Genomic DNA, 27438 nt, shown 5'->3' with positions numbered 1-27438 from the left:
AATGAGGATCATTAGAAACCATTATTTAGTCTATATTTTTTGTCATAAAAAGGAATTAAAATTAAAAGTATTTTAAGACACTGAAAGATGTATTTGAAGGCTGACATCATAAAAACTCATCAAGAACATTGAACTCCATGTTTCACAACAGAATAGAAATACTTCAAACAATGATCAATCTATAATTGTACTTACCCACTAAATTCTTACTCTACTTTGTAAGATAATTATATTTTCCCAACAATAATTATATACTCACAGTTTTAAAAGCATCTTTTTAACTTAGGACCATCCATCTGAAAAAGCTGGCATTATTGAAAACTGTCATGTTTCAAACTCTATCTATCATTTATATCTCCTTATCTGTCTCTCTCTGTTGTCACCTTTAGGTTACTGAATCTTTTTAGCAAGAAAAAATAGCACACTTTAATTGTCTATCCTATATGTTCATAGAACTTTATATTTAAAAAAATAGTGAATATTTATGATAAAGTTGTGAAAATTATGAAGCTATTATCCGTATTTTATAGAGGCAGAAACTGAAATTCTGAGTAACCTCTGGAGGCAAAAGAATTTGTATTGACTTGGGACAATCTGATCCTCTCATTCTTTTTCCAGAGTTCTTCCAGTTTGACTAGGTTTCTGAACCTGATCTTAAATATAAATAGAAGACCTTTTGCAATATTTCATTAATGTAATTTCTTGTATGTTTTACATAAAACTGACCATTGTATAATGTGGAGGTTAGAAGCACCAACCACCCATGCAGTTGAAAATCTTCATATAACTTTTGATTGCCCCAAACTTAACCACTAATAGCCTACAGTTGACCAGAAGCCTTACTGATAACATAAACAGTTGATCAAGACATATGTTGTATGTAATATTATTATATGCTGTATTTTTACAATAAAGGAAGCTATGGAAAAGAAAGTATGATTAAGCAAATCATAAGTAAGAAAAATACATTTATGGTGCTGCACTGTGTTTATGGAAAAAAAAAAACTGCACTCAAGTGGCTGAGTGCAGTTCCAAACTGTGTTGTTCAAAGTTCAACTTGTATATTAAGAGTTTAAAATAATATTTTTAAATATATGTGAATGAAAATAAAAATGTGGTATAATGCAAATGGATGATGTAACAGCTGATTGTTTTTTTCCTGACTTGTGGGAAAACTAAGACATCAAGTGAATCAATTACATATTTTGACCTCATTGTTTCCTAAGGGAAAAAAATATATTCTTGCCCATGAAATGTGGAAATTTCACATCTTTCCAATTCTTGTATAATTTGAGCTCTTTCCCAGCAGTTCAAGATATCGTGTCTCCTTTAATAATCTTGGCTTTCATAATTAAAGCCCTAATTATCATCATCATCATCATCATGGTCATTATTGTAGTTATCACCCTCGTCAGCATTATCATTATTTGGAGAAGAGGAGATATAAGGTGTTGGTACAGGCTCACACCTTTTTTATAGCTTAAAAGCTAGAAAATATGCTCTTTGAATGTTTGTAGTGTTTATGTAATCAGTACCTACATTGCCAAGGCATATTGAAAACAGCTGGGTGCCTGCTGCCTGCCTCCCTCTTTGTTGGAACTTTTGCCAGAACAGGTAGTCAGAAATGGAAAGTAAGGGAAAATTCAGGCATCTGGGGTGTCTCTCAGGAAGGCAGCTGTGGCTTCCTTAGGAAGCAATCATTGTTTGCCATCAGCCAAGACTCTGTATACCCTTGGGTCCAGTTCTGGCATGGCTGGCCTAGTAGGATGCAGTTTATGACTTAGGACTTACGCGAGAAACCATTTGGGCAGTCCCATCTCTGGCAGAACTTTGAGAGAAATCCCCCAAGCTGCAAGCCATATGTGGGATGTTGGCCTTCTATTTAGCCTACTCTGGGAGGTTCCCATTTACTGGGGCTCTAATCATCCCTTTGACACAAGCAAAAACAATACAAAGAGATCTTTTCAAAACACATCCTTCCAAGATATACTGTTGTGTTTTAAAAACCAGACATCACTATTATTTCTGTAAACATGGCATTTTTTTCCTAAAAATAAACTCATTTGTTAAGAGACTTCCTTTGTTTCCTGGATAGTGGGCAAGTACAAAGAATTTCTTTTAACAGCACACTGGAAGTCCTTGGACTAGCAGTGTTGAATGGTATTCTGCATTTGCGAGCATATGGTCTTTCATATATAAATTTTTGTACACCAAGTATTAAAATTTGCCTCCATGGGAGAAAACGTAGGCTCTGATTGATGTCTGGGAGATGCCAGGAGCTGGCCTTTGTTATGTACACTACACTGAAAATCAATCTGCTGTTGTGATGAGATTATTTGGCAAGGTAAATAGGTAGGTAAACTAGGTAGGTAAATAGCAAGGTGAATATTGGTTATTATTTGGCAAACAAACCACCCCTCATTCACCATGAAAATTACATTTTGGTAAGCTAGACTTGAATGGTTGTCTTGATAATTTTTGTTAAAACAGAGCTTTGATTTTAGAATGTAAATGCCTTAAATTTCAGGAGTCAGAAATAAAAGGGAATTAGAAATGTATAGTACTTTGAATTTTAGATTAAGTGTCATGTTTTTCCCCATTACAAAGAGTTCTGTTAGGATACTTAAGGACCATGATTAATCCAGCAACATTTTATTAAAATATCCTCAGTTTTGGGGCACCTGGGTGGCTCAGTTGGTTAAGTGACTGACTCCGGCTCAGGTCATGATCTCAAGGTTTGTGAGATCAAGCTCTGCATCCAGCTGTGTGCTGACAGCTCAGAGTCTGGAGCCTGCTTCAGATTCTGTCTCCTTCTCTCTCTCTGCCCCTCCCCTGTTCACACTCTGTCTCTCTCTCTCTCTCTCTCTCAAAAATAAATAAATATTTTTTAAATTTTTTTAAAAAATCTTCAGTTTCAAACAAGCTGTGTATGAACCAAATAATTTTGTGCCAATGTTAGGCATACTCAGGAAAATTCAATGAAATGTTTAGTTGTAACCAGAACTTATTTGCAGAAATATGAAGTTAAAGAAAGAAAGAATTTTTAAATTCCCTGAACTATCTTCTTTTTTTTTAAAAAAAAAAAAGTACAGTAATAGTTTTTAGGGCAGGGAATCAGGCTATTTTTTAAACTTTTTAAAAGTTTATTTATTTTTGCGAGAGAATGAGCAAGCAGGTGAGGGGCTGAGGGAGAGAGAGAGAGAGAGAGAGAGAGAGAGAGAGAGAGAAACAATCCCAAGCAGGTTCCACACCATCAGCACAGAGACTGACACAGGGATTTAACCCATGAACTGTGAGATCATGACCTGAGCCAAAATTAAGAGTCAAACCTTTATCCAACTGAGCCACCCAGGTGCCCCAGCATCAGGTTATTTTTAATGCGTTGTCCATTACTAGTTTTAATATATAAGAATGTCTCAGGTCAGATTAGGTAATGTTCATCGAGTGACTTATTTTTCCTACTCTTGTTTTATTCCCAACTTCATAAAAACTAAAATAGACTATCCTTAGAATTTTTCACCGCTCTGATATTTTTTTTCATTCTCACACCTAAAAAGGTAAAGAATGTGAGGCTCCATTGTAAGTACAAGAAGATTATGAGTGTAAACAGATGCTTTTTATAATGTACGCCTTTGCTAAGATATTTTTCCGAAAGAGTGGTCAACGTTTAACCTAACATTCATTCTCACAATTGATATTTGGTTCTTTATTAATTTGACCTTACTGTAATTTGCTCTCTGTATCTCCATATTGCTTTTTATCCAGCATTTCAAACTAAAAAGTTATAAAAAAAAGTTTTACCCTTCTGCATTAAGAATTTTGATGATTAGAAAAATATAAAGTCAGGTTTCAGTTTTGACAAGACACATGTTTTGACCATTTTATGAATATAAATCATATAGTCAACTTCGGTTGTCTCTTTAATTTTTCTCCATGCTTTAATTGTGGTAAGCTTGGCATTTCCTTTTACCTGTCATTTTGACAAACCTCAAGCTGGGGGCGGAGTACTAACCTGGAAAAAAACTAACCTGGAAAAAAAATTGAGAATGAAGGCTGTAAATCTAGACTATGTATATTAAAATATTTATAAGTTTTCCAGGAAATGAACATAAATTGAAGATGTATCATTGTGTATGAGGGAGAGCAAGAATGTAATAAGTAATCAAGGGCAATTTTAAAATCCCTATTACTGGATGGTAATACCCTCAGAACAAGAGTTGGTAATATTGGAAAATTTTAAAGTCTTGTATCTATAAAGACACTGAATTCATAATTTAGAATTCAAAGATGAAAAATCCACAGATGTTTTTGAGAAATGTAGCATCTATTTTCACTTTATGCTAATTACAGTTTATACAATTTTGACCAGATGGGTTTGCATACACAGTAGCTAATTCATGACAACTGTCTTCAAGTATATTCTCTGAATTGTAGGTAGGTCTTGGAGAACTCCAAGAGATCTCTAATGTTCTTATTGATATTTGTGGTTTCACATGTTATCATGATAGCTCAAATGTGGTATACATGAACAGTAGATATTTCATAGGGGTATTGTTGAAAAGGATATACACTTTCTTGAGCTATGTGGACTCTTAGAATAGTGAATACATTGTGATACCCAACAGGAGATAATCATCTCTGGGGAGATGAAGAAATGGTTACAAATGAAGATTCTGTACTTGTTATCTAAATTAACTTAGTACTTTTTTGTCACTAAAATTAGAGTCCTCTGCCCCCACTGAATAGTAAAATGCCTGATTTTTAAAGTTTTAGAATTCAGCTTAATTATTTAAAACTTTTGTTCTAATGTTTATTTTGAGTTTATTTCCTTTTATAAAAACATGATCATGGTATGTTTAATGTATTATGTTTGAAAATTTATATCAGAATATATGTAATGATTGAAGGAAATATATATTCTTTTTAATTAAGGCATTGTTATCATGTGCATTAATATAGACTTTATTTTTATATTGTTTTTCCCTCAGTTAAGAATTTTAATACATATTTAAAAACTAATGCAAAACAATAATGTTTGATTTAAAGCTTGATAGTAGTAAATCCGATAAGACCACATATTAAAGATAGTGGTAATTGTATATGCTTTGAATAGGGTCAGAGAGAGAACACAAGACTTCCAAGTAATAGTTGCAAATAGTTGGAAATTATTTCTCTTAAGCCTTTGTTTGTCTGTGCATGACTCCTAGTATTTTAGTCATATATATATAATGTACTGGAAGTTAAATAAGGACTTCCCAATTTCTCTGGAGTTGGCATTTGGCAAACTATATCCTTGAAAATTCAAAGAAAAAAATGTATCATTACCTATTATCTTTCTGATGTTTTCATTTCAGCAGGACTTTCAGTCTATTTGGCTCCAAATTCTGGTCTAGATTTGTTTGTATTTATTTGTCTCTTGCACTAATAGGAAATAGAGATACTTTTAAGCAATTCAGGTTTGAACTCTGTTTAAGTTCTTATCTGTTTATCTGTAGAGCAGACAATGGTCCTCTCTAAAAAACCAAAATATTATGTCAAAAAGTATATTTAACAAAGAATTAGTTTTATTGTATCCAAATAATTTAGTAAAAACTTCTGCATATTTAATGTGTTGCTCTTAAAACAAATTGTTGCTATTTTCATTGTTATAGTTGTGAATAGTCAGTGAATTGTTATTTTATGAACCTCATCAATGTCAGAGAAATAATTTTTAGGTAAAAATATATTCTTCCATTTAGAGGCAGGATATAATTTTTTAGACATAAAACATAGGTATATCCATTCCAGGGGAATTTTAGGAAATCAAGACAAAAGTTGTACACAAAAATGTACACACTGAAATAAAGAGTAATATATTTTTTTTAATTACGAAAAGTGAGTTTGTAATCACTCATCACAAAAAAATGCTATTTCAAGTTTCTTCCTTGTCAAGGTAGAATTTATCAGGCACCTTTACCCATCATTTATAAAATGACTTAGATTTTCTAACTTGCTCGTGCAATTCTCTAGTGATTCTGTATATGTAATTACATTGCCACTGTGGATAAGCATAAAATTAAATGAGATGTTATCTCTCAGCATATTCTATTTAAGTATTTGTACCAATAGATACAAGTTTGAGAATCCAAGTAAATTTCAGCTATCTCAGAGATTTTGTTTCTCTTGTGGGTAATTTTTCAAGTACTTTAAAACTTTCTTTTTTTTTTTTTGCAATTTATCTGAGAGTTAAATGTTTTGAGAAGTGTGGGGTGTTGCTGGCTAGTTCTAATGGAAATAGTCCACTACCTAAGATGATATTTTATTTGCTTCTCAGGTCATTTATTAATACATTTGGTAGGCAGATTCAAACCAACAGAGACAGATATGTACATAGGTGTAAGAACAATCCACTAGCTATGTAATTTGAGGGATAGCAGTTTGAGGAGATGTCACATGCACACCAGAAGTACATCTTCGGATACTATTCTGTCTCCTTTAAGATTAGATGCCTGATTTTCTCATAAGTAGAGCCATTTTTAATAAGGCCTCTTAAAACACAGACATAACGGGGAGGGGCAGTAGAATAACTCATCGGTTCCCACTGGTGTTTTAGTATGGGTGAGTGGTTCAGATTAGCCACCTGTCAATTGATGCACTTTTTTGGAAAGAGTGAAGGAAACGTGGAGAGCATCTGTACAGGCCAAAGTTCAGGCATCAGAGTCTAGGGCCCTGGGAAGTCAAGGAAATAGCCTGAAGACAAGGGCCACTAATGATGTGTTAGCTCAAGGAGGGCTTGACACCAGGAGTGAACTTCCTCTGTTTCATATTTTGAATCCAGCTGTTAAAATCTTGGGACTTGGATAAAATAAGTGTTCATTGAGTTTGTACATATCCAGAAACATCAGATCTGTGATTAGAGAAGTATGTTGCAAAAACTGGCTTTGGTTGCCATTTAATCTTATGCTAGCCTAAGTAGTAATTCTCCTGTCTTCCTTGAATAAATACTTGATTGAGAAATATGTTAATCAACAGTCATTTCAAAGGACACATTTAATCTAATCAATTATGGAGACCCAAAATGGACAGCTTGATAGAAAAATCAAGAGAAAGTTTGGACAAGAGAAAATTAAAATGGCATGACTCCAATCATCAACTGGTTTATGGAGTCCATGTTAAATAATTTTCCAGCCTAAAATTATATATTAAATATATATTTAGGATACATATGCATACACATTAAAAAATACAAGAGAAAATCTATTTTTTCCTAGTTATTTTCTAATGCAATTGAGTGACTATTTCAAGGTCATGCATATTTTGAGAAGGGCATATTCATTGTATTAATTTTTATGATTCTGTGTCAATCTGGTTTTCATTATATATAAAAACCCCAATTTATGTTTAAAACATTGATTGTGAAAAGTGTCAGAAACCTAGCAGTTACTGACTCAAAAATCATTAGGCAAGTACAGATCACTACAAAAAAAGAGGAAAGAATTCACTACTTATGTACGTATTCACTGAACTGACATCCTAGGATGTGTAGTTAGATTTTCTGAGAGATGCTATATAAACAAACACCCATATCCCAGCTCTGATATTTAGTAGTTTTGTGATTTCTTGTTAAACCACATAAATTCTAGGTTCCCATTGCCTCATGAGCAAATTGGGTACCAATCTGGCAAAGTTTGTGATGAGATTTAAACATCATAATCTAATAAGGCACCTAGGACAATGGCTAGTTTAATCAAGGGTCTCACTGCACATTAATATTGAATCTGAGTTGGATTTCTATGCATCATCAGTTCCTCACCCCATGTTTTGAAGAGATAATAAATGGGGCCAAAACCTGCCAAACAAAATAAAACTATAAATTGTTAAATATCTCATTTTTCTTAAGGAGCTGAAAGCATTTTAGATAATTGGAAAAGATAAAATCCTCATGTTTTAGTTAAGGATGGGTCATTAAGGAAATAGGACTTGATTTATAGTTTCAAAAGCAGAAAGATTTAGTTGGGAAGTTATGGGTTAACAACAAAGGCATGAACTGAATTGAACTTTTTTTTTTCATTCTCTCATTAGGTCAGAAGTTGTTACTATTTCTAGGATCCCAGATGGAAGTATAGATAGTCTAGTGGGTAGGGAGTAGGGAAGAGGAGAATCATGACTTACCAGCAAAATTTTACATATAGTTTAGAGGTTTCCTTCTCCCTAGCCTTCACCCTTGGAATCCTTGTGACCCGAAAAACTAAATTGAAAACCAATAAAAACTTCTTTTTTTGAGACAGAGAGAGACAGAGAGAGGGAGAGTGAGAGAGGCAGAGGGAGAGAGAAAAATTTAAACAGGCTCTTCACCCAGCACGGAGCCTGATGCTGGGCTTGATCTCACAACCCTGAGATCATGACATGAGTGGAGATCAAGAGTTGGAAGCTCAATCAACTAAGTTACCCAGGCACCCTGAAAAACCAGTAAAAACTTCTATTGCCAAATATATTTCGGGTTCATAAATGTTATGGATCTGAATTAAACTGTTTATACTGATATTATGCATTTTTCATCTCTGTCCCATTTGAAAGTTCTCTTTACAGCTAGCCATCTGTCAACATTACCCATCTTCATAGACTAATTCAATTCATTGCACAAAGGGCTTTCATAAATACTCTTCACCTTGATATTATTTTGCTTGGCAAAATCACAAGAGATCCCATGAGGTCATTTTTCTTGAATTAGAGTCAAAAGAAACAAAATCAAAATCAACCTTTAAATATATTGTATTTGATTTCTGAAGCAACTCCATAATGTTAATATTATTCTTGACTTCTGCTTCAACATAACTGTAGATTTCATTTTTGATATATATTTTTTTACATTGTGCATATTATAGGCTGAAAGGAATGCATGTATTGGAACAAAACTGCAGAGTGACTAACGTGAAGGATCATGGTTCTCTAGAAAGAACATATGAAAGTTTCTATATGAAACAGAACAACCTAGCCGTGAATCTAATACCATGGTTTAGGAAGGTGTTGTTGTTGTTGTTGTTGTTTTCATATTCAGGCTTTCACAGCATAATAACCACAATTCAAGCTATTTTCTTTGAATTGATGGCTGGCCTCAGTTAATGGCCTTGGCTTCTCCCCAGTCCATCACCCCAGAATGTTTCCCATGCCTGCATCTTATTACTTAAATTTGTTCCTTTGTATATTTTTGTGGATCTTTCAGGAATAGTGGTTCTTCCTGGGGACAAGAACTGGTCATATTTTAGTAGTTTGGAGAGGAGCTTTGCACAATTAAAAAAAAAACAACATATGGAGAGACTCTTGCATAAACCCATTTGTTTGGGCTTTACTCTTTTTTTTATCATCATACAAACAACACCTAAAATGGAGATCATAAGGCAACCTTGTAGCTTAATGTTAGTGTATAGGTAAGAGTAAAAGGGGGGGCGCCTGGGTGGCGCAGTTGGTTAAGCGTCCGACTTCAGCCAGGTCATGATCTCCGGTCCGTGAGTTCGAGCCCCGCGTCAGGCTCTGGGCTGATGGCTCGGAGCCTGGAGCCTGCTTCCGATTCTGTGTCTCCCTCTCTCTCTGCCCCTCCCCCGTTCATGCTCTGTCTCTCTCTGTCCCAAAAATAAATAAACGTTGAAAAAAAAATTTAAAAAAAAGAGTAAAGGGAAAAGTTAGCTTAGGAGAACTCTGATGGTGTAAAGACCATGACTAGTGCTTGGATTTTACATCAAGAGAAGAGAAGATATGTGTGTTATGGCATTATGGCATTTAGATTACACATAATAAAAAATTCTGCAACCATGAGTTCTTACTGAATGACTATATAATCCTTATTGCTAAGATCATCAGAAATCAAGTTATTTTTGGCTAATTTGGGGTGATTTGTTGGGAATGTGTGATATTACTTGAAAGCAGGGAAGTAAACTCAATGAACTCTGATGGCTGCTTATTATGAGTTAGTTATGGCATGAATCTTAAAGAGAATTTTGTAGTACAGTTTTTCATACCTGTAAGATCACCAGAGTGAGAAGGTAAATCAGTAGTGATGTTTAACATTTAATTCGTGTTGGGTAAAGTTCATAACATGTTAGATCACATTGCCCCAGAGAGGAATGATTCTTTATAATGTTTTTATTTCTCCTTTTCCAAATGCTTCTTAAACTATATAAACAATGAGATCATTTCATACAGTACATTCCACATGCAGAAGGCCCAGAGGCCAGAAGAAAGTTCTGTTTCATTCAGTATCTAAGTTTCATAGTCCCATCCCTAGAAATGACCCAGACTTGAGAGTATAAAAAATAAAAGGCAAACACTAACTAACTTGGATGTAAAATAAATAAATAAATAAGTAAAATAGATAGATAGATAGATAAATAAATAAATAAATAAATAAATAAATAAATAATAAAAGCCAAAAAAACAAAGCATTTTACTCCTACTCTTTTCTCTGACGTAATGTGTTTTAAGTTAGGTTGGGTAAATTCTATCAGTGAGCAACTGCTAGATTCAATTTGATTAATTTATAGTGTCTAAAATGTTGATGTTCATTTTCCCCTTCAAAGAACTCAGTTGAACAAAAGTATTGATTCACTTTTAATTCTTTTTCCTCTTTGTGTTTTATTTCTTCAGATTTTTTTTTCCATCTGCATTGCTTTCTGGGGAGTCAGAAGCATAAAACAACTTGCCTCCGGCCCTTGGAAATAAGTTTGTACTCAATTCTCTTGTTTCAATCAGTAATCCACAACCACAGTATATTATGACTGTCTGTGGAAATATAATTATCTTATATAATGATTATATGAACCATTTTTTTAATGAAAGGTGAATATGCTTATCTGCTTTTGCTTGCTTTCCATATGTTATTTTCTATTAAAATTAAAGTGTGCTGCAATTACTTTCCTTTATTAATGGGTTTGAAAACAAGTGATATCAAATACAATCATGTTATATTCACTTGTAGCATCTGAGTCAAAGTGTATGAGAAAAGGAAGGGAGGAAACTTAAAAAGAATGAAGATTTCATTTGCATTTTTTGACATTTTCTTTGCTGCATGCTAAAATTGTGCTTACATCAATATTTGTTGTCATAAACATGTGTTACATTAGTTGTCTGCATAAGGCTATATTTACCTTTGAAAACCACATAACCTAAGCAACTACATTACAGAAAAAGACATCATGGAAGTGAAAATGAGTAGAATTTATCAGAATTTGTTTATACAACAGATCAATACATATGTCTAATATGTTTGGTCAGTTTGTTTTGGCAATTTGAAGAGTATGCAGTCAGACATCCTTTGTTCTTTGAAAGCTTGTGTTATGCTTTGCTTTTACGTATTATGAAAGACTTCCATTAGTACCTATTTTTACTAACTGAAAGAAATGTTCACTTTTACAAAAAAAAAAAACCCAAAAAAACAAAACCTCAGGTCTTTCGCAAACCTGTAATTTCAGAAACCTGTGATTCTCTGTTTCGGGTTTCCCCTGCCACCTGAAAGTAGAGCCTTCCTATGAAATCTTTCATCAGCCAAAATGGTACAAATTGAAGAAGCAATTACCATTAATTTATATGGAAAACATTAAAGCATTCCCAGACCACCCCCCCCAACCGTCCGAAACATCTCTCATAGGTTTTTCTGATACCGTAAGACATATCTTGCTAATGGATGAACAAAATAACTCAGAATAAAGCACAGATGCTCAGAGACACAGTTCAAAACTATGGCAGCTTGACACTGACATGCTGAGTGTGGTTCCGTGGGAAGGAGCCTGGCCCTGCAGCTCTTGCTGCTTGAGATGTGCACAGCCTCTATAACTGCTCACTGTGAAACAAACTCTGAGTGTATTTTTGCTTTTCACCTTTTTTCATAGAAGCAAAAATTCTCTTCATGTTTCTTACAGGTTAGGGAAAATGGGTACTAATATAGGTCTTTTGTAAAAGTGAAGTGGCTTCGTTAATGCAAAACTTTGAAAAGTAGGAGATACTTGTATTTTAAATAGTCACAATAATGTTAATAAACATTTCTAAATAAATTTATCCTAAGTGTTGTGTGTACATTATTCATTGGGATTGTAAAAATCTGCCAAGTGTTTCTTAGGTAGGAACTGACATGAAGTAGCCGGATGCAGTTCAAAATGGCAGGAGAAGTTGAAAGTAGTTGGAATTTTTTCCTTCCCTCCTTCCAGTATTCCTTCAATTTAAACTTACAATTTAAGTACAACAGCCCACCCTTATCCATAGTTTCGTTTTCCATGGTTTCGGTTACCTGCAGTCAACTGGGGTCTGGAAGCTGATGTACTTCCAGAAGGTCACTAGTAGCCTAATGCTATATCACAATGCTTAGGTCATTTGCCGATCTTCATCTCATCAGGTAGGCATTTTATCTTGTCACGTCATCACAAGAAGAAGAAGGGTAAGTACAGTACAATAAGATATTTTGAGAGAGAGACCATATTCACATAATTTCTGTCATAGTATATTGTTGTAATTGTTCAATTTCATTGTTACTCTTGTTAATCTCTTACTGTGCCTAATTTATAAATTCAACCTTATCATGAGTATGTATATAGAAGACAAAACATAGTGTCTATATAGGACTTTGTACTGTTTGCAGTTCAGGCATCCACTGGGAGTCTTGGAATGTATCCCTTGCATATGAACGGGGACTACTGTAATCAAAATTATATGCACTAAAACAATTAATGTTCTTCTTCATTGAGCTTTGCCTACATTCATCTCCAGGATTAAGACACTGATCAGTCCGTTAGTCTCATCTTTAAAATGTGTCAGTTAAGCTGTGAACAGAGAAAAATGTAGATCTATTAGAAAAATCAGACAGCAGGTGTCTATGTGGACTCATGATGCAAAATTGAAGCACATTTGGTTTTCAAACTAGTAAACCAGAGGAAGATTAAATTTTGCATGATGAAACAATTAACAAATTATATCTCTAGCGTCAGAAGCAGAGACTTGGCTTTGCTTCATTCATCTTTTTAAACTGCTTAATGTACCACACTTCGAGCAAATACTTTAAGCCCATAACAAACATTAAACCCTGCTTTCGTTCCTTAACAGCAGTTCGTGCTGGACTTTGCATATATAGGATCATGTCAAAGCAGGGAGCCCTCTGCTGGCTTGAAATTGCTAAATTCATCGCATAAGTATCCTGAATATTCATATTCTACATCTTTAAGACTTCAGTAAAAAGGTTATATCCTCATGGACTGGCAAAGAAAAGAGAGGTTTCACAAATCTTTAAGTAAGTTTTTGGTGTGTCCAAATAGTTTGTTTTCCCCATGGGGTGTGTGTGTGTGTGTGTGTGTGTGTATGTGTGTGTGTGTGTGTGTGTGTGTGTGTGTGTGTGTGTATATATATATATATATATATGAATTTATAGGAGTGACCTAAAAATGGGAATAAAAAATTCAAAAATGATAAAAGATATTTTCATGGGAAAACTCAGTTTTCTTGAAGTAAATGCAAATGTATCCATTCTCTCGTTTCTCTCTTAGCTACCCTCACCATCATTATAAATGATTTTCTTTTTAAAAATGCAAATGTTTTCAAGCTACAAATTTTCCAGATAAGTAGTGTTTCCAGGGCCTGTGTGTGTTACCTGGGGCACTTTATTCTTCACCTTCAACCTTGCTAATTTTCCAGCCCAGTTTTCTCTTGCTGAGTACTAATACATGATGACAGATCATATAACTACTATAAATGTTGTGAATTAATCTTGAGTGATGCCATGTAATTTATGCTTACTCTTGACTGGAAGCACTTTACCTCTCTCTCATTCTCTCAAGAGGAAAGGCACTAAAAATAGGACTCATCCAATGGGGAGTTGTAAACCAACTTGGCAAATAATTATGAAGATTCTCAGATTTGCTAACCTACCATAATGAAGGATAGAGAGAGGGAAGCTACATCTGTTTGTTGAGTAGTACTCAGTTAGAACTATTTCATTTGGTCTCTAAAATCTTGGGACTTAAGCACTGTTAATACCATTTTACAGAAGAAAATTGTGAGGCTGACAGAGGTTTAAAAACTTGCTCTGGCCTGTGAAATATAATGGGTGCCCCTGCCAAATTTAAAAACTCTCAATTCTGACAGTGAAGTCTGTGATGTTTCTCCTTTCCATGATGCCAGATATCCATGGCAAATCTTTAGAAGTATAGACTCAGGATTTTAAGTTCAGTGTAGCTCCTATTCAATTTGATGCTCCAAAGTACAAAAGTAAAGTTTGGAGGGTAAGAGGCTTAGTTATAGGATTGATTCAGTGACTAAGTGGATGACTGCAGAATTTCTAATCACTCTAAGAATGATATGGCCATAGGTTTATTCATAGGATTGCCAAACGCCTAAAAGGAATCCATTCCTGTACTTGATTTTATTTGATGAAACTGCCCATTACTTTAGCTCTATTTTTTGTATCGTTTACTTCCCCTTCATCTTGTTCTTCCTAATTAGTTTTGCTAAATTTAATCTAATCCTCTCATGGCCATGATATTCAGCAATATATGGATTCATAATTCTGTATCTGAAATTGAGTTAATCACCAAAGTATATGAACCCCTGCTATCTTTAACTTTAGCAGCTTGGATTATTGTTTCTTAGAGGTTCTTAAATTTTATTTTACTGGAACTATGCCTTTCAGTATGGAATTCTGTAAGATACGGTACACATTGTGGTGTAATGTCATTTAATAGCGCAAAAGTGATTAGAAATGAGTTTCCTTTTTTATGACCCCCTCCTCTATTTTTTTTCTTATTTGTAGCCCAGAATCTCAAGGAAAGATAGTAAACATAGAGGCTATTTTGGTTTTCAGAATCTTGAAATATTTTTGATGTCATGATGGTCAACAACACCAACTGGCCCTACCTGAAGCCTACCTCAGTAGAAGGAAACTTAACAATGTTTTTCTATTATTAGATTGTTTTTCCAAATCTCACTCCAGTCTGCCATCCTTTCTTCTCAACGGCATAATATATTAAACACCTTCTTCCCCAAAGACTCAATTAGGAAAAAAGTATTAGCAAATGAAGAAAATAAGCAAGCCTTGATGGTTTTCTCTCGTGAGCGGTCTTCTTTTGAAATTCCTCAACTCTAATTCCTCTGTGGTCAGACCTTCCAGTCATTCCAGATGCCTCAGTGTCCATCAATCATAAGTTTGTTCCTAGAGTTTGTTCTCCCTTTGATTTAGCAGCAAAAAATGCACAATTCGAACTTGCATAGATTTACATTACAGAAAACAAAAGGAAGTAAACTTTGTTTTTATGCACCAAGATTATCTGTGGATCTTTTTAAAAATGCAGATTCTTTGTGGGCACATCGGGTTCCTGATTTAGTACACTTCAAGTAGTACCAGAGAAATTGCATTCTTCAAAATTCTGCCAATGATAGGGGCACCTGGTGGCTCAGTAGGTTAAATGTCTGATTTCAGCTCAGGTCATGATTCCATGGCTCATGAGTTTGAGTCCTGTGTCAGGCTCTGTGCTGACATCTCAGAGTCTGGAGCCTGCTTCAGATTCTGTGTCTTCCTCTCTCTCTGCCCTACCCCAGTGACACTCTGTCTCTGTTTCTGTTTCTCTCTCTCTCTCTCAAAAATAAACATTAAAAAAATTAAGATACGGGGACCATAACGAATCTAGAGTGAGGAAACATTTTCTAGACACTCCACTTGAGTTTCAGAAATATACAGGACAGAGGCACTATGTCAGAGAATACTGTTCCTATAACAAAGCTTTTAATTTAAAGAAAGAGATACTGATTAAGTAAGCATGGATATTTAAATGTGTCAAATATCAGTTTAACATGAGATTATTTTTACATATATTTTTAAAAGCCTGAAAGTTTAAAAACTTAGGTTAGCATCAGTGAGATTGAAAGTACAAGGAGGTCTAGCAGGCAAAGGAGATACACTCAAAAAACATAGTTGCCATAGGCCCTGTCTGTTTGCCTCTGATTTTTCATCTTCGTTTGAAAATTTTTGTCTGGTTTATTTTATTTGTTCTTTTTTATTATTGAGGTATAGTTGATGTACAATGTCATATTAATTTCAGGTGTACAACTTAATGATTCAAAAATTGTATACATTACTTCATATTCACCACAATAAGGGTAATTGCTGTCTGTCACATTATAATATTATTACAATATTTCTGACTACATTGCCTATGCTGTACTTTTCATCTCTGTGCCTTCTTTATTTTTTAATAGGAGGCTTGTGCCTCTTAATCCCCTTTACCTGTTTCACCCATCCTCCAACCCTCTATCCCCACCCTGGGCCAGCAACAACCAGTTTGTTCTCTGTATTTATGACTCTGTTTATTTGTTTGTTCATTCTGGTTTTTTTCTTTTTCTTTTTTTAGATTCCTCATATAACTAAAATGATACAGTATTTTTCTTTCTTTGTCTGATTTATTTCACTCAACATAATACCCTCTGGGGCCATCCATGTTGTCACAATGGGCAAGACCTAATTTTTTTTATTTGGCTGAGTAATATTTTATTGTATGTAGATCCCACATCTTCTTTATCCTTTCATCTATCAGCGGACCCTTAGATTGCTTTTATATTTAGGCTATTGTAAATAATGGTGCGGTAAACAGAGAGTACATATATTTTTTTGAATCAGTGTTTTGTTTTCTTTGGGTAAATACCCAGTTCTGGAGTTACTGGATCATATCATATTTCTATTTTTAACTTTTTGAGAAACCTCCATACAGTTTTCCACAATAATCACCAAATTAAATTCCCACTAACAGTGTACAAGTTTCCTTTTTCTCCACGTCCTTCCCAACACTTGTTATTTCCTGTTATGTCTTTTTGCTACTAGCCATTGTGACTGGTGTAATGTGATATCTCATGTGGTTCTGAATTGTATTTCCTTAATGATTAGTGATGTTGAGCATATTTTCATGTGTCTCTTGGCCAACTGTTTGTCTGAAAAAAATGTCTACTCCTGTCCTCTGCCCATATTTAATCAGATTATTTGTTTTGATTTTTGGTTTTTCCTTTTTCCTATTTTTTTCTTTTCTTTTTCTTTTCTCTCTCTCTCTCTCTCTCTCTCTCTCTCTCTCTTTTTGGTGTTGAATTGTATAAGTTCTTTATATATTTTGGATATTAACCCCTTATTGGATATCTCATTTGCAAATATCTTCTCCGAGTCCATAGGTTGCCTGTTCATTTTGTTAATGGTTTCCTTTGCTGTGCAGAAGGTTTTTAGTTTGGTGTAGTCCCAATAGTTTATTTTTTATTTTGTTTCCCTTGCCTCAGGGACAATAAATGGTATAGGGAAAACTGGACAACTACATAGCAAAGAATGAAACTGGAGCATTATCTTGCACCATATATACAGAAATAAAGTCAAAATGAATTAAAGACCTAAATGTGAACCCTAAAAACATGCAACTATTAAAATAAAACATAGGCAGCAGTCTTTTAGACATTGTCCTTAGCAACATTTTTCTAGATGTGTCTTTTCCGCATTGTATATTTTAGCCTCTTCTGTCCTAGATTAATTGACCATATAAGCATGTGTTTATTTCTGGGTTCTGTATCTCTTGTTCCATTGATCTGTGTGCTGCCAGATAGCCAAACAATTTTATAAATATGTGAGTCTTTGAAGAACAGTTTTGAAGAAGAAGTAAGCCAATCTGTGTCCTCCAATAGTATTGAAGTACTTGGTAGAGTTTATTAAACTTGGTTGCTTTTTGTTCAAGACTAGTTAGAAATCCTTAGGCAAATATCAATGAGTAAAGTGACACAACTTCAGCTATTGCTGCTATTTGCAAATCTCATTTATTGAAAACAGAGCTTGCAAACAGGGAAACATTGACGTTTATTCCTAGGAAAGTAGAGAAAACTGAACAAATTAAGTTTTAAGAGTTCAAACCTCATATGACATTTAATTTTGAAATCCTATGATTAACGTCAAGAATATCTTTGTTTGTAGGGATTTAGAAAAATTATTAATGAAGCTCCTATTTTCTAATGGATAACTTTACATTACGTACCATAAAGGAGTAAAATAGAAAAAGCCTATAAGTTTATAGCATATAAACAATACAAATAATGAAACAACAAAAATTTAAAAAAAAGAAAGAAAAATTAGTGTGTTTAGTTTTGTGAAATACATTTCAAGCAGATCAGTCTGAATGCAAACAATAGTATAAAGTCTATCCTAATCATTCCACTTAAGTATTTATGTTTTTCAGTAAGAAAAAATACAGCAAAAAAGATTAATTTGCCATATCATATTTTTTTGAGCTCACTAGATACCTAATAAAGAACATTTTCATCATTAAAATTTTTTTACAGACAAGAGTCAAGACAATACGAGTTCAAACTATTAAGACTGTATTGGGAAAAAAAATCTTCAGAGAAATACCAGTGACATGCTTACATATGGAAGCAGTTAAGAAACTAATTAGGGGTGCCTGGGTGGTTCAGTCAATTAAGCATCTGACTCTTGATTTTGGCTCAGGTCATGAATGATCTCACAGTTCGTGGGATCAAGCTCATGTCTGGCTCTGCACTGATTGCACAGAGCCTGCTTGGGATTCTCTTCGTACCTCCCTGAGTCACAAGCGTGCGTGCGCTGGCTCTCTCTCTCTCTCTCTCTGAAAATAAATAAACATTAAAAAAAGAAACCGATTAAAGTATTTAATATGTATCAGGATAATTATTCAGTTTATGTTATTTTTAATATTCTAGAATCTATATAATCAGTATGGACAGTTTTTTGTTGTTAATTTGCTTTCTTCACATGGCTTTGTTATTTTTAGTTTTGAAAAAAAATGTTATTTTTGAAATAGTTTTGAACATACTATTACATAAGTCTCCCAATATAATAAAATAGATTTTTGGTTGCTACATAAGGGTGAGTGTGTGTGTGTGTGTGTGTGTGTGTGTATGGGAAAGAGGGAGAAGGAAAAATCATTTATATTTGGTCAGTAATTTAGACACTCTACCAATAAACACTACATAATCCACTCTTAAGTGTCCTAAAGACAGGAAATTTTTTCACATTCTTTATACTAATGTGATCTATCCTTAATTGAAATACTGGAAGTGGAGCTAAGCACTTTTCATATTTTAAATGCTAAACATACTAATTAAGTAAATACAAGAACTAACATGTTAGTGTCTTAAAAGCCCTTACAAAGTGACAAAGATTTGATATGATGTATAAAGATCCTTGTGTTTTTGAACATTGATCACTTCAAGAGTCCATTCAGTGTGACTGAAGATTTATTTTGCAGCTCTTAGATCTAAGAGATTAGGTATTCATGCATGAAAGGTATCTGACAAAAGCCTATATTGAGTGGCTTGATGGTAAATCTCATTTATGGTCTGACTAGGTTAGTATTTCTGTTTGTGGGCTGACATTTATCTGCATCACAACACCCTGCTATTTCCAGGGCACCACTTCAGATTTTAGGAATCTGGACCTCAGAAAATGGGTTCTGGCATCTGCATGAATAAATAGATCCCCAGTAGGATTATTTGCATTATAACATGTAAAACTCCCTGGTCTAAGGAAAGGAAGCTCGATATATTCTCTCCTATTTAGCAAGATGTCTTGTTCCCAGCAGTACTTCTGGCGACCAGAAGCTTCATTTTAAGCTTGTGATCACTGGTCCTTGGCTGGTCTGAATTTTTTTTCCACTCTCTATAAATAAACGATTCTTTTTCTACTACTTTGAAATATGAATGTTTTGTAATATTTATAGGAGAATACCTGGGACCACATTTAAACTGTTAAAAATAACTTTTTTCACAAAAAAAAAATGCCTTGATTGTTATACATGGAGATAGAAAGTGGCTGAGGAGCCTTTATAACAAACGCCTCCAAACCCAGTCTGGCCATCTAGTGTCTCAGGCTCTTCACCACAAAAATATGAGCACTGGACCAGATCATGTCTATGGTCTTTTGTAGTTCTGACCTTCCAGTGAGCAGTCAGTCCAAGTTACTTCTATATTTTAAAATAATAAAACTACATTTCTTTTGAAACTCTGATCGAATTTGAACTTGAATCAATAACAAATAAATGAGGTTTTATTTCGGAGTATGTTCATTAACATCAAGTCAATGGAGACAACCTCCGAATGGAGTTATAATACAAGAAGTAAAATGTCCTTCATCCATTTAAGAATCCTAGAACAATTTACAAACTCTAATTCTTATTTTTCAAACATGATTCCCTTTCTAATGCCTATTGTCTTTGCTCTCTGTATTTTATTGTTCCTTCTGTTTCTTTTTCCTTCCTTATTTCTACTACAATTAAGTTAAAGCAATTGTGTATGAAGAGGCGTCTACCTTACCTTCTGTGTGCTTATTATGATCACCACATTTTGAATTATTACCTAATAAATTACTTCTTTGGCCTTCTTATCACTTTTTTTGGAGTGAAAAATCTCAGGGAGACCTTTAATAGGCATTTCGCCTAAAATTAAAAATATATAAGTGACTGTTCACTGTGTACATAGTACTTGAGAGCCTTTAGTATAGGGACTCACAGACAGCTCAGGAAATTCAGGTCATACATGTGAGGGCGGTCAGCCCAGTGGAGCAGCAGGGAAAGTCCCAGGACACAAAAAGAAATTGCTTAGTGTATCAGGAAAATATTTGGTTTTTAAATTTATTATTAAATGTGAATGGTAAACAACATGTACTATGAAACTCAAAGTTTTTCAGAAATGTAACCTATCAGCTTAAAAAATGCAACAAGAAATAGCTTTTTCTGTCCTTGTATCTCTGTACTAGAACAAATATAGGATAGGCAAAGATAAAATATAAAAGTCAGCTTTATTTGGATTTATTGATAACTGGAATTCACTGCCACAACTGTGTCTCCTCATGAGACTCCAGAGTGGTATGGAAGGCAGGGAATTGAGAAAGATGCGGCCAGTAGAGAAGAGGTTGCCTGTTAACATTTTATTGGCTGACAAATTCAGCCAGCAGTGACGGCAGCACAAAGTTGGGTTCGCTTCCAGCTCTCGAATGGATTAGAGATTTGAAAATTTTATACAATGAGATATTTCCATAGGTCTCTGAAAATTAAAAAAAAAAAAAACAATCCTAAAGAAATGTCAGATGAGTTGGCATCTTCTCTCATTTGTAAATCCTTTATGGGTCGATTTCCTCATGGCAGTTTTTACCACTCTGTGGATCTCTGTCCTAACTCCTTGAAGACTTTTACTGGTGGCTCACTGTCATTTTCTCCAATAGTCCTCTTGTAATTCCTGGCAATTCGATATCCACATAAATGATCTTCCTAGTATCCTGGCATCTCTATTCCTTGATCTCCTTGCCTGAATGACTGCCATCAGTCATATAGTCATTACCAGTAACTGTAAGTCTGTCATCGTTTCAACTTCAAACATGTCAATCTCTGATCACTGCATCCTCTCTTTCCAGCTCACTACCTTGGGTAGTGAGGAATCCCTACTGCCTACTCCACTGAGGCCTGAGGCCTTCCTAGTACATTTCCTTTGTCTCTCCTTTCTTCATGTATTTACTTACTTTGTTAGATGGTTGAATTTCATGATCAATCATTATAATCACCATTCTGGTCTTATTAATCATAAAAGGATTAAATCCAACCATAGGTCTCCTCTCTATCTGCACTCTTGTCATTGAATATGAATAAAGAAAAGCACACAGCCATGAAACTAGTCTCACCTATCATGATTACATACCTCAGGTAAGCTCTTAATTCTGACCATCAATGATACTATACTTCCCCAGTACTATTCATTCTTCCATTTTCCAAGATGGCTATTTTATACTCTTCAAACTTTCAGCATGTTCTCAGTATTGGTTGATGATGTTCTTCCTTAGTTCACTGAAAACAAAAAAAAAAATTAGAAACTATCAAAGAGAGCTTCACTGACCTAGCACCACCTCCCAGATTTGTTCCCAATAATGAACTGTTCATGTTCTTAAATAGTGCTAAACTCTGTGCTTGTATCTCAATTCCCATCTGCTTCAGTAATTCTCAGTTTTCCCCAGTCTACTGGATCATTCCTGTCAACATGCAAAAAAGCTGCTACTTTCCCCCCAACTTTAAAAGTTTTTATTTCACTCCTCATTTGCTTCCAGCTGGCCCTATTCATCTCCATTTACTTTACCTCAAATTCCCTTCAGAGTTGTCTATGTTTTTCTAATTTTTCTCTTCCCCTTCTCTCTTGGACATACCCCAGCTGGGAGTTCCCCTTCCCCACTTCCCCCCTCCCCCCCCACGCCCTGCCACCTCTACTCCACTGGAATTGCTCTTACCAAAGTCAGCACAATGCCCATGTTGTTAAATCCAGTGACCAGTTCATGGCCCCTAGTTTATTGACTTCTCAGCAGCATATGACACCATCATCACACTGTTCCCCTTAAAATACTTTCCCCCTCTGTTTATAGAACACCTTACTCACCTAGGTTTTCCCTGAAGTCATCATGGGCCCTTCTTGCTGGGGTTTTGTCATCTCCCCATTGTGCTCAGTGTTTCAGACTCAATCCTTGAATATTCTGTTTGCACTCACCCTTTAGGTACCCTTATCCAATCTCATAGTACTAACACCATCCTTAACACCATCTGTAGGCTTAACCCCCGAAATATTTATCTTTCTCTTGTAATTCTTCCCTTACTTACTTGTGTCTTATTGATTTTGCTTTTTCAATCATCACAATAGGAAAAAAAAAATTACACAGAGCTTACTGTGTTCCAGACACTCTTCTTAATATTTTATATGTATTAACTTATTCAATCCTTACAACACCCTTATGAGGTAGATGGTATTATCCTCATTCTTCAGCCATGAAAACTGAAAGAGAGAGATTAACTGATTTATGCAAGGCCATACAAGCAGTAATGGTTCCAGAATCTATATTGTTATCCCCTATGACATGCTACACCTCCTCTCAAATTAGGCAGTTGAAAAGCATCCCTAAGATGGGGAGACATCATCCTTGTGAGGAATTTACCCAAGAGAGCCTAGCTGGTGGTTAGCCTTAAACACCACCAGTTTGTGGGTTAAAATGTATGAAAGCTTTTTCCTGACTCTTTTCCTCCCCTCTGCTTCAATTATGACTACACTCTAGGCTTCAGGAGAGAGAGAAGATGTGACAAAATCAAGAAAAACTAAGACTAAACCCCCGGTGCCCCTTCCACACACACACACACACACACACACACACACACACACACAGTCACTATATACTTCTCACCTACAGCAAGCCAAATTGGGATGGAGAGGGTTGCTGGAGCAGGAGAAACCCCAATTTTAGTGAAGTTCAGAGGTATTTTCAAACATAGACATTGACATGTTAATTTTGACCTGAGAATATTTTTATGACTGAGATTACTAAAGGGGTTACCATTGCGAAGAGTACTCAAGTAAATTATGAATGCTTCACAAGATGTCAGTCAAAGACAAATGAAGAGTTGGTAATACAGAGACAAGAGAAGGGGGGAAAATGAAAGTGGTTCTTTTCTTTTGTTATCTATGAGCCCTGCTTTTTCAGCATTATTGGTCCTATACTCTGCCATGCAAATAGGGAAGAGTATCTCTTTATGAAAATTATTTCAAATTTATGGGATACCATCTATAAACTGAATGCAGAATACACCAAAGATAACCTCATTTTCCAAGTGTTCAGTATTTTACTCCCATTTTAAAAACTATACAATTGAAATAAAATTATACAAAGTTTTCTAATACAGAATAGCCATCCCAAGACTTATGAAAGATGGCATGATGTGATTATCTGTTTATTTATTTGATTTTAAAAATTGAAAAATCACTTTATATACCACCTTCCATAGCTAGCAGTGTGGGAAAGGTGAATAGGTCTAAAGTTACTTTCTTGTCTGTTTCAGCACTTTTGAAAGGCACAAAAGGAAATAAGACCAATCCAGAAATTTATTATTTCTTTCCAATTTTTCCTTTTCCCATATGAGCATAGCCTGGAAGTGCACAGACGCATTAGGGAATGATTCCACTGTGTGGGAGAGACATCTGCAGACTACGCCATGGACCACCAGACTTGGAGTGAGAAAGAAGTATGTGGGGGCGGAGGCGGCAGACAATAAAAGAAAAACTGGGAGCTGGTTGGGCCCAAACATTCAACTGAATCGCCTAACCTTCAGGTTACCTTTTGTGTTATATAAGACGTCTAAGAGCAATAACATTCATAGAAGAAACTTTTTTTTTTTTTGGGTGGTGAAATAGAATTCATAGCTCACCCTTGAAAAATTTTTTTTTTCTGCAAGTATGGAAAATGTTAGCATTCTGCTTTAGGCATCACCCTCTGGAGAGCCTAAGCTGGGTGGTTTTCACGGGCTTCTCCCTCCTCATCCTTTGCAGCCATTTGTTAAGGTGGCTGTGCAAAAGCCCAGGAGCTACAGGCCTCTGCTGAAACCAGAGGGAAGCACAGTGAAGACAGATGAATTCTGAGTAAGTTTGTTGTAAAACATCAGGCGCAAAAAGGGCTCTGGAAATGCAAATGATTATCATTAGAAAGTAATATGCGACTACTGAAGAAACATTTGAAAGAATAATGTGGTTTCGCAAAACAGTCCTGCAGTCTGCATTCAATCAAAACTGACCAAAAATGCTTGCAATGGTTCTTTGTACAGTCGGGAGCCAAGTGCTTTCTGGAACTCATGAAGCAAGTTTTACCAAGTGGCACATTACCAACAGAATATTAGTGAAACAATAACCAGCCTTAGAGTTGACTTTTCCAATAAAAGGGAGACTCTCCAACTGTAATGGCCAAGGTATTGAGAGTGACAAGAATATTGATATACCTGTAAATGCTCACAGATGAGTTTTATGCATTGGTTTGTTTTAGACCACAGCACGTGTGACTGGACATCTTGCCCACCAAATAGCTTACGCATGAGGAAAATTAAAATTCAGTATATAGAGTTTTGAAAATCATATGGGACAGGGCTATACTTAGAAGACTGGATTGGAAGTGCACACACCACAAACTGTTGGAACCTGCTTAATTAATTTTGATTCTCAGCCAGTTTAATAAGTCTCTTAAGTGCAATGTTATTGAAATTCTATTAATCTTATTCTCATAGAAAACAAGACCATGTATTCTTTCTAGATTGCGGTTTTCACTATTCACCTTTGGTTCAGAGCCTAAGGAAGGGAGCAAGCCTTTTGGGCTCTAATCTTGAAAAAGCAATTTCTAGCCCTGGCTATGATTAAATCTCAGACAAATCACCAGCCTTCACCCCTCCAGGTCCACACCTGGCCTACATGAAAAGGCAGCCTCCTTGGGATGCAGACTGGCAGTCATAAGGCAGAAGCCCTGCTGTCTTTCATGAAAGAAATGCTTATCCTGGGGCCATATATCATATATAGCCAAAGTGCGTGGTTTAGGAGATGTCAAGCACACTCAGAAATCCTAGGCCTCATTCATTCACCTACCAGAAACAGACATATATTCACTGGTACTTTTTTTCCAACAAAATATCATCAAGTTAGAACAGTTGAGACCCAGTGTGCCTACTGCCATAAACCCGACCAAAACACTGAAAGACCATAGATTTTCTAATTTAAATATATCATGCCTTTAAGTTTGTATTTATTTTTCTAAGAGAGAGTCTGATAAAATTAGTTAAAATCAATACTCAACCAAAATGGTACATTGAAGAATCATTGTAAATATGGTGATGAACTCTTTGAAGGTGTAAAACAGGTTGTATTACAATATGAATGTAAAAGACTTTCATGAATTTAATCTTACAGAAGTATTTTCTCTTCTATATTCCAGAGAAAGCTTAAAAGAATAGATTTTATTTTATTATATAATGCCAGTACTGCATATATAAAATGCAGTCACACATGAAACAATTTATTTGTAGCTCTCATGATTCCCTTAATCTTTGCTTCCTCCCTTCCTTCCTATCGTGCCTCCTCTTTTTTTCTTTCTTTCCTTTTTTGCTGAAGAAAGATGTAATAATTCAAATGAACATGTACTAAAACTGAATAAAGCAAATTGAAACAAAACCACTACCATCAAAAAACAGATATCCAAAAGCCAGATTAAGTATAAAATAATTGTCAAAATATTCAGATTGGTGGTTATGAGATTAAAGACTATTTCCCCAGAAAGTGTTATTTTTAGCAGTGTTTTTAATTTATTAAAACATGGTTTTATGCCTAATTAAAATGTGCTTTACAACAATAATCACATTATAGAAAACTACTTGCAAAGGGGACAGTTATCTAATTTTATCAGTTTAATAGACTAAAATTATTAAAATCTCAATGTTGTCTCCGTTGAACCCCTCATGCCATTAAAGAGAATTGGATTTATACAGTTCTTCATTTGAATACAATTACTTGAGGCTGAAAGGCTTAATTCACTCTAATGTGACTGCAATTTGGCCCCCAAATGTCTCATAGAGGCTACAGATTAGCAATTTCCTGGCTAGTGGATTAACTCATTGGATTTTCACATTGTTCGTAGTAACAGCTATTATCTCCTTTTTTTCAAATTGAGGAGAGTGAGTCTTCAAGGAGCAAGCAACTTGCTAAAAGTAGTTAAACAGGAGAATCTGAAGGACAACTACGAGTGTTCAAATGTAAAATCTCATGTTTCTCATCTCTCACTGAACAAGGAGTAAGCCAGGAATAAAATCTAGACAAATAAAGGTATTTAAGTCAGGATGGTGTTGATAAAGTAGCCAGCTTTTTCAAGAAAAGTGATTCATCTAAAGCGAGAAATTAACATCTTACATATTGGAAATTAAAACATCAGAATTTCCTGACAGGTGATTAAAAAATACGAGCGCTTGCCAACTTCAAACACCTGGTCTCCTGTTCTCTTCCACCTGCAGAATAGATGGGCACTATGAAATGCATTTACTTGGATCTTGTTCCAGCTCTGTGGGTTTTGGATATGAGAAATTTTATTTTCTCTGAAGTCAGGAAGGAAGACAGGAAATATGTAAAGAGGAGAGAATACTCATCTAAAGGCAGGACCCTCCTCTACTGCTAATATATGCCATCGTGGAAAAAAAATTAAAAATATATTTAAACTAAAGAAATACATTATCCAATATCTATTATCTTTATTCTGGTAAAACATACATAACATATATTGGCCATTTTAAGCGTTTTAAGTGTGTCATTTACTAGCATTACACTGTTGCTACATTCACACTGTTGTGTAACTATCACCACCATCCACCTCCAGAACTTTTCATCCAAAACCAAAACTATGTACTCGTTAAACACCAACTTTCCATTCCTCCCCTCCCTCCAGTCCTTGCAAATTTACCATTCTACTTTCTGTAGATTTCTGATTTTGAGTACCCTAGATATCTCATATAAGTGGACTCATACCATATCACCATTTTGATGGGCTTATTACATTTAGCATGTTTTCAAAATTCATCCATGATGTAGCATTTTTTAGAATTTCCTACATTT

General features: G+C 35.0%; 1 protein-coding gene across 5 annotated transcripts in view; it reads left to right on the top strand.

Moving 5' to 3' along the window:
• AGMO (alkylglycerol monooxygenase) overlaps positions 1-23989 on the top strand; it is a 400045-nt gene extending 376056 nt beyond the window's left edge. For 4 of the 5 annotated variants that reach the window (XM_047851089.1, XM_047851083.1, XM_047851086.1 and 1 more), the window contains one exon: positions 10621-12027. In XM_047851089.1, coding sequence (XP_047707045.1) covers positions 10621-10695 — 75 coding nt within the window. In that variant the 3' untranslated portion in view covers positions 10696-12027. Of the gene's footprint in view, positions 1-10620; positions 12028-23950 lie in introns of those variants that run through there. The other variant, XM_047851087.1, reaches the window with a different exon arrangement.
• The last annotated feature ends 3449 nt before the right edge of the window (positions 23990-27438 follow it).

Source organism: Prionailurus viverrinus, chromosome A2 (genome assembly GCF_022837055.1).
Source record: "Prionailurus viverrinus isolate Anna chromosome A2, UM_Priviv_1.0, whole genome shotgun sequence".
NCBI lineage: Eukaryota > Metazoa > Chordata > Mammalia > Carnivora > Felidae > Prionailurus > Prionailurus viverrinus.
The sequence above is the reverse complement of the archived record's forward strand: the minus strand, read 5'-3'. Positions and strand labels throughout refer to the sequence as shown.